We start from the raw sequence: 8,316 nt of genomic DNA, 5'->3' as shown, positions 1-8,316 counted from the left end.
CTTCAAAAAAGGAGGAACAAGAGATGACTTCGAAAGCTGTTTCAAATTTTTCCTTCCAAATGGATTGAAAACACCTTGAATTTACTTCTTAGATTGGTATTCAAACTAGTGTTGGCCTGCTAATCCTAAAGCCTGTTAAATTTCGGGAAAATATCCCTATTTGGCCGTTGCTAAAGGTACGGAAATTCATTATTTGTATTTTCGTTAGTACGTATTTTTGATATGTAGGATATATTGTATAGTTTACTCAGCTCTCTCTACTCAACTCAGATAACATGGAGCTTCATCTATCAGCAACAAGATTAATACATACCCGAGCAAGAAGGAAAACAATCAGTTTGAAAAGCGAGAGATCTTAGTACCTTAATTTCGATTGCAAAATGAAAACTTGATTAGTATACTAATGATTCAAACGTACTTTTACATCCTGCGATTATTTTTGAATTCTTCAAAACATTTTCACTTAGTTTTTCTATTGGATTGAGTTCGGTGTTTTTATATTTTTTTCTGGGAATATATTTTATTTGCATTCAAAAAGCTTACAATTGTTTTGAACACATTAGTCTCAAAATCAATATCAACTCTGTTGTCAAGGCAATGTAACGCTCAATTCATATATTGTCTTTCTGCTAGATGTAATGTCTGAGGCGACTGGCGTTTGAATTATGCTTTCAATTAAGTTTTTTTTTTTTTTTAATTTTTTTTTTTAATTCTCGCTGTCAGAATCGTACTGCATTGTCGAAGACAACAATAGTGGAAAGCTATTTTACGTCTATAGATATAAAACGAGTCAAACTGATATAATATTGAACAGGTTGAAACAATTGAGATGTTGGCGGACGTTCTGGTCTTCAATTTTTGTTCAAACTGGCTTTACGAAAAGCGGCATAATTGTATTGACGAAGTTGAAAAGCTATTGAGCACTGCAGCATCGTTGTAGGAAATCACTTGAGCTGTGTTATGATGAACTATCTGTCAAAAAACTCAAAATCCTTTTGTATTGATGAATCGACCAAGCTAGAGCTAGCAACAAATTGATAAAATATTGTTGTCAAGAATGATACGTTCTACTTTCAAGGAAACCTCAGAATTTACAGTGGAGGGCCGATGAGAGGGGCTTAATGTTTTCCCAATCCATACCCGTGTCATTCTATTGAGAATAAGATTCTTTGTTTGAGTTGTATCTATGTCCATGTGTCTTCTCATCTGCAACCTTTAAACGAAGAAATGATACTCTAGGGAATGAGACGTGACCTGAAATGGGAAAACATTACCCCAAACTAAAGAGGTCTATTTCTGGAAGGCTTGCAGCAACACTAGCCGATCTGGAGGATCGGGACGGCAGAGCGCATCGGCACTTTATTTTTAAAAAGGGGAGGGGAGGGTTGACACCATAATTATGTAAACTATTTTATGCATCGAAAAAAGGATTCGTAACTTAAAGCACACTATTTAACTAACTACTTTGTCTTTAAAGCCGGGCTGTATGACGACATTCATGAGAAAGAAAAGTTGCTGCGAATAACAATCTGCAAAAAAAATAATCACTCAATAAAATACATTTCCCTTTATGGATATACTTTGTAATTATTCTGGCATAAATACTAATTCAGGCGACGAAAAACAGCTTAGTTTGTAACTTCCTTAAAACATCATTTAGAAAATGCTTTTTCCGTTGTTTACTCGTGGAAAATAAAGTTCCTGTTACGAAGAGCCCTTTTTTAATGTTCGCCGATAACAAAGGGCCGCATTATACATAACAAAAACGTCTTTCTTTCTTTTTTATAATTTGAATTGAAGAAGCCGAACAGATATCTTTTAAAAGATTCATATAATCTTTTTCTGTCAATCATAAGAATCATTTATGAATTCATAAAGAGGCAAAGTGTAATGGAGTTCTATTTCAAACTTTTCACTTCATTTCACTCAACAGCAACTGCCTTCGATTCAAACTTATTTTGGTTCTCACTGAATAAAGTAGTATCTGCCACACAAAAAGATTGATAATTGATTTTTACTTATTCAAAGGCGCTAATTGTCATTCCTTTTTTAGACAAGAGAGCTTTTGTTTTTGGGGATTCGTAAGGATTTTTATAAGTGGCATTAGTTGCACGTACTTCAAAAAGGCTTGGAAGTCGTAAAGGATTTACGAGCATGAATTTGCTTTACTGGGTGTTGGACTGAACTCAGTTAACGAGCGACTTGATCAGTTTTCAGCAAACTGACTAATGTATGGTGAAAGAAAAAAAGTCTGAAGGCAAATTGAAGACTAAATACTGACTATACAAATAGACCCAAACGTCGAAAGCAACCTTCAAACTGGTTCGTAAACAAATTAATTTTTCCTTTGAAACGAGTTTTGCTTTACCAGCTTTGCTTTTTGAACAGTTCATATTAGATGTGCCTTAAAAACTTTTCAGTCTCTCTTATCTTAAAGCAGTTTATAACAGAGCAGAGATAACAGCCTCTGGAAAAAAAAAAAGCGAAATGATAAAAAATAATAGCAACTTGCGAAACCACTTATGATCAATATTAGTTAGCAAGTTTTCTTTGATTATCTAGTTCCGAAACTTTTACTTTACTTTTTAAGTTTTAAGATGTATCCGTTCGACCACTAGAATTGGTTCATAGCTTTCTCAATATTAGTTAAAGTAGAGTATATGGCAATTACATGTAATTCTCAGTTAATATGAGACAAACCCACAATCATCATCCTTCATATTTGAGTGTCTTTTTTATGATCCGACTGGAACTACCAAATGTAAGGCAGAATTTGTCTTTATCTTTATTGCTTTAAATTTTGATATTCCAAGTTCTCTCATCCTAAGATACTAGTCCAGTTACGGTCCCCTTCTGTTGGCTTGTCGGAGCCGCGAACTAGTACTATAAGAAAGCTTGTTCCCGCTTATATCTATCCTTTATTTGGTCCAGTGTTTTGTGGTGGCTCTCGAGTTTACCTTTTGGTTAAAATTTACTGTTTTTTTGTCGCTGCCACCAATTAGAAACTGCGTATAGGAGCTTCATGATCATATGTTAACACCCTGAATCAATGTTGGAACCTAACTTTTCAAATTTGCTGCCTTGAAAAAATAATCTATATAAAGCTGCAACAGCATTTAGCATGAAATAAAATATTTTCTGCTTGAGAAGATAAAAATAGCGTTGCCCATCAAAACGTACTTAGTATATTTTTGATAAAAACGTAGGTGTTCGATCCAGAGCACTTCAAGCGGGGATTACATCCATTTATCTTAATCCTATATAATATTTTGATTATATTTCTGTGTCTACGAGATGAGTTATAGTGACCATATTTGGAAATACTATTAAAATGGAAGCTAATGATTACCGCTCCGTAAATAGCGGCATTAACATGAAGGGACGAAGTGAAAACACTGTCAACTGACTTGGTGTGGTTTAGGGTGAAGGGTGGTGCTAACTGGTTTACCCACTACCTCTGAGAGTGTGATATGGATCTTGCACACCAAAACTAATAGCCATATTGCATAAATTGATTTTTTTTAGATTATGTTATACAAATGGATTTCGGTGTCAAAAGACACTACAGACACCCAGTATCGTGGCTCTCGAGTTTACCTTTGGTTAAAATTACTGTTTTTTTGTCGCTACCACCAGTCAGAAACTGCGTATAGGAGCTTCATGATCATATGGTAACACCCTGAATCAATGTTGGAACCTAACTTTTCAAATTTGCTGCCTTGAAAACAAAAATTTATATATAGCTGCAACAATATTTAGCATGAAATAACATATTTTCTGCTTGAGAAGATAAAAATAGCGTTGTCCATCGAAACGCACTTAGCATATACTTTAGATAAAAACGTAGGTGTTCGATCCAGAGCACTTCAAATGGGGATTACTTCCATTTATCTTAATCCTATATAATATTTTGATTATATTTCTGTGTCTACAAGATAAATTATAGTGACCATATTTGGAAATACTGTTGAAATGGAAGCTAATGATTACGGTTCCATAAATAGCGGCATTAACATGAAGGGACGAAGTGAAAACACTGTCAACTGTTGCTCATGGTGGTGCATATTTTTCAATATCTTGTTTTGGGAAAATTCGGTTGACTGGCGCGAGTCGTGCTGTGAAGTGACGTAATGCTTTCGCCTCCCACGTGATTCTGTATCCGGGACATTTAATGTCGTCGCTTCGCGATGTAGCCGAGCACCTCTGCGACGTATCTATAATAAAAAAGTTGCTTTTTAAATAGGAGATTCAAACACTAATGTGCTAGACACGTGACGGTTTACCCACCACCTCTGAGAGTGTGATATGGATTTTGCACACCAAAACTAATAGCCATATTGCATGAATTGTTTTTTTTTTGTTTTTTTTTTTTCGAATTATGTTATATAAATAGATTTCGGTGTCAAAAGACACTACAGACACCCAGCATCGAGCATTTGAAGTAGTCCAAGTATGGTCAAAGATAGCCCCCTCCCCCTAAGCGCCGCTACGCATGCTAGGTCAAGCTCAACCGGGGGCGTAGCGGGAACCAAGGATTTGGAGGAGGGAGGAGGCACCCAGGAAAAAGAAAGAAAAAAATACATCTGTTTTCGTTCAATGAATTGCCAAACATTTAGGGGGGAAACGTGCCCCACCCTCCCTATGTTAGTGAGGACAACTAAATATCGCTCTATCTATAGTTCTATTTCGCTTATAAATCGTTTAGTATATAGCACTAGGAAGAATGATTGGTGACTACATAAAGTGTAACGATATCAGACGCAACTGGGAGATTGTACAAGTAATTTATTTATTTATTGGCTTTGGGGAGATAAAATGCTCCTAGTAATGGGCTCCTAGTCTGGGAATATGCTGGTTCACAGACCCAGTATGGGAGATGGATGCTCCTAGTAATGGGCTCCTGGTCTGGGAATATCCTGGCTCACATCCTCAATGCTTCTAGTGTATCCTGAGAATATACTGGCTCAAATACCTGACTTATATTTTTTTGATCGCCTTCTTCTTGTTTCAGAATTCATATGGAGCTCAAGGAATCTCAGCCTGGGCACCACTCACGATCAAAGTCACAGGCAAATGCGCTGTCAAAACAAATATGCAGTCCACTGGTCAGCAGTGATACCACCACGTCGACACGCGCATCGGTGCAGATAACTACCAAAGAGCAGACCACTCCTCCCCTCCCTGCTATCCTACTTGAAGGCGAAGTCATGGATATCGACCAAGATGTTCCCGAGATTCACCGTGCGGTCTCTAAGGGTAACTTGGAAAGACTTAAAGAGCTGATAGAGTCTGGGGAGAGTGTAAATACCCCTGATGTGGACGGCTGGCCGCCCCTACATACAGCAATCAAGACCAAAAACTACGACTGTGCTCAGTATCTGATTAAACACGGGGCAAATGATTTTTTTGAACGGCAGAAAGAAGAATACTTCACAAGGTTAAAGGTTTCTAGTAGAAAGACGAAAGGAAGGCTACTATCTTTTTAGACATCGACACTTTTTGAGCCTGAACTGATTTTGCATGACAGTGAAACGACTAGTCTCACGCTATTGTATCGATGAATATGTATTCATATGACTGTGAAAAGCTCAGTGCTGTAAGCATGCCTTGCCGTGACTGTGATATTTTCTTAAAATTTTAATAAGCCTGAAGCGTGATGACGTTCCCCCCCCCCCCCCCCCCCCCCGACTCTATACCATAATAGTTTTTAAAAATTTTTCATATTAAAATTTTTGATTCCTTAGAGAATGCAGGAACAATGGTCATAATTAAAGAACAAAAGCAATGTGTAAAGGATTATGGTCTAGAGATGGGGGTAAAATATCATCTCGCATCAGGCTTATTGGCTGATTGTTTTCTCGCGCAATGTGATTGGTCTGGCAGTGCCGTGACCTTGTCGTGACCGTGTTCTCGCCATAGTGCAGTTTTCGTATGACTGTGAAAAGCTCAGTGCCGTAAGCGTGACGTGCCGTGATACTTTCTAGAATTTTAATAGGCTGATTTTTTTCACGCGCAATATGATTGGTCTAAAAGTGCCGTGATCTTGGCGTGACCGTGTCCACGCCGTGTTTATGCCGTGTTCCGGGTATTTGATTGGATGGAGAGTAAATTCTCGTGCAATGTGATTTGTCTGGCGTATCCCTTGCCGTGTCACGACCGTGTTCGTGCCGTGAACTTTTCACAGTCATACGAAAACTGCACTATTCATGCCGTGTTCCGGGCATTTGATTGGAGAGAGAGTAAATCTAGCGCAATGAGGATTGGTTTGGCGTCACGACCGTACTGAGTTTGCACAATCATACGAAATTTGTTTCGAATACATTAAGATATTTAAAATTGTTTAAAAGTGAGATATCAGCTGGTATCTGTAAGAAATATGTACTAGGATACATGGAAAATTGTACAAGCACTCAAATGATAGAAATAGTTAATCCAAAATGATCACTAGAAATCGAAATATTTTTTACAGCTTTTCCAAAAATGGTCGTTAAAAGCTTTGTTGTATGTTGCATACCAAGCCTTAAAAGCACTATGGGTAATCTGAATGCAATCAGCCAAAGGTCACAAGGTTATTCCAAACTTTGTCTGCACGTTTTTCTGGTATATTTTCTTCTGGACTGCACTACAGTATTTATATAAACAGCATGCAGCATTCAAGAAGACCTTCAGTAATCTTGGTTAAAATAGCTGCATTTCTTTTCATTTCTTTTTTTGGTTCGTATAACAAACGATCAATTTCAAAGGAATTTGTGAATAGTTAAAGGAAAAGGAGCGGTCCAAATGGCAGTCTTTCTGGAATACCATTAGCCATTCCGAGGTTGAGGAGAAACTGGGTCGAGTTGGCATCGCAGTGCATTCTGGGACTGTTTTTTGGGGGAAAATATTCGCAATCTTGGAAAACATTCCTTTAAAACAATTCCATAATTAAACGCCAACTCGTCCCAGTTGTTTTTCAATATAGAACCATGTTTACTTAAATATTTGATATAACCATAAGCTAGTGGTCCGAAGAGCAAACCTGAGGAACACCTAACTAAACGATCAATTCCTACTGAATCTGTGATATTAGTATATAATATATATACCTATAATAAATTTGAAAAAACAGAAATCAATATCCTGTATTGCGCCGCACCTCGATTGCTGGCAGTGTTTTTTGCCGGATAGTTTTACAAAGACCTCACGCTCCTTGAGCACTGAATCGAGAGGTAACGCGGGCTCCAAGAGTACGCGAAGACACTTGTTATTAGTGGTGTAGTGTATGATAATGATATAAGTTTACCATCATAAAAACATCACGCATAACCCATGGTACGTGAATACACTTGTTATTAGTGGTGCATTAATTGTATGTCTTTTGTAATTATAACAGGGTTTATCAGTTTATTATTATCATCATGCATAATAAAACCACGCATAAACCAGGGTACGTGAAGACACTTATTGTTAGTGGTGTAGTGTATGTCTTTTTTAGTAATAATGGAGATTTCAGTTTACCATCATAATAAAACCATGCATACCTTCATCTCAGCAGTGGAGGATCCAGGATAGAATGGAGATTCCAGAAACGCCATTTTAAGGGCAAATAATAATAATAATAATAATAATAATAATAATAAGGAGAGGACACTGTAAGAGAGGAAGAACTTTCCCTGAAAGAATATGTCAGCAAACATGAAATTCTATGGAACATTGTAAAGGATACCATGAAAGAATCAGAAGAGACCAAGAAAGAATACCAACAGCGCAGGCAGAACGAAAGACTTGAGAGATACACAGGCAAGCCTTTACACGGAAACTACATCAAGACGTGCAAGGACAAGATGGATAAGGAGAGCACTTGGCTTCGGCTAAAGAAAGGAGACATTAAAATGGAGACGGAAGGACTACTCTCTGCTGCACAGGACCAAGCACTACCTACCAACTACTTGAGAAGCAAGTACATTAGTAGTGATTCATCGTTGTGCCGGTTATGTAATGAAAAGACGGAAACTGTGGACCACCTTGTAGCTGGATGCAAAGTACTGGCAGGGAGAGAGTATAAAGACAGACATGACAAAGTGGCAAGAACAATACATTGGCACCTATGTAGGAAACACCAAATACAGTGCACTGCAGATAATTGGTGGGATCACGAACCAGAGAAAGTAGCGAAAAACGAAAAGGTCAAGATCCTATGGGATTTTAATGTTTACACAGATAAGAAGATTGAAGCAAGAAGACCGGACATCATAGTAGATAAGAGCAAGAAGAAGGCGAAAATGATTGACATCTCAGTGCCTATGGACCATAGAATTGATAAAAAGGAAATGGAAA

At 37.6% G+C, this 8,316-nt stretch overlaps 1 protein-coding gene across 2 annotated transcripts; it reads left to right on the top strand.

Moving 5' to 3' along the window:
- LOC148912691 (uncharacterized) lies at window positions 1–5,665 on the top strand. 2 transcript variants are annotated; one of them, XM_089027086.1, is made up of 2 exons: window positions 1–176; window positions 5,012–5,665. In XM_089027086.1, exon 2 carries the CDS (start codon window positions 5,019–5,021, stop codon window positions 5,484–5,486), a length of 468 nt encoding a protein of 155 aa, XP_088883212.1. In that variant the 5' UTR covers window positions 1–176; window positions 5,012–5,018; the 3' UTR covers window positions 5,487–5,665. The 2 variants fall into 2 exon arrangements, with proteins under 2 accessions (XP_088883212.1, XP_088883211.1); XM_089027085.1 differs by lacking the exon at window positions 1–176 and adding an exon at window positions 2,141–2,322.
- The last annotated feature ends 2,651 nt before the right edge of the window (window positions 5,666–8,316 follow it).

Source organism: Actinia tenebrosa, unplaced genomic scaffold (assembly GCF_029948245.1).
Source record: "Actinia tenebrosa isolate PJP-AT-01 unplaced genomic scaffold, QUT_ActTen_1.0 PGA_scaffold10__47_contigs__length_13832649, whole genome shotgun sequence".
NCBI classification, from domain to species: Eukaryota; Metazoa; Cnidaria; class Anthozoa; order Actiniaria; family Actiniidae; genus Actinia; species Actinia tenebrosa.
This window is presented reverse-complemented; position numbering and strand designations above follow the sequence as displayed.

What these genes read in the sequence shown, in the direction of transcription:
- LOC148912691 (XM_089027086.1), top strand. Translation starts at nt 5,019, where the DNA reads ATGGAGCTCAAGGAATCTCAGCCTGGGCACCACTCACGATCAAAGTCA.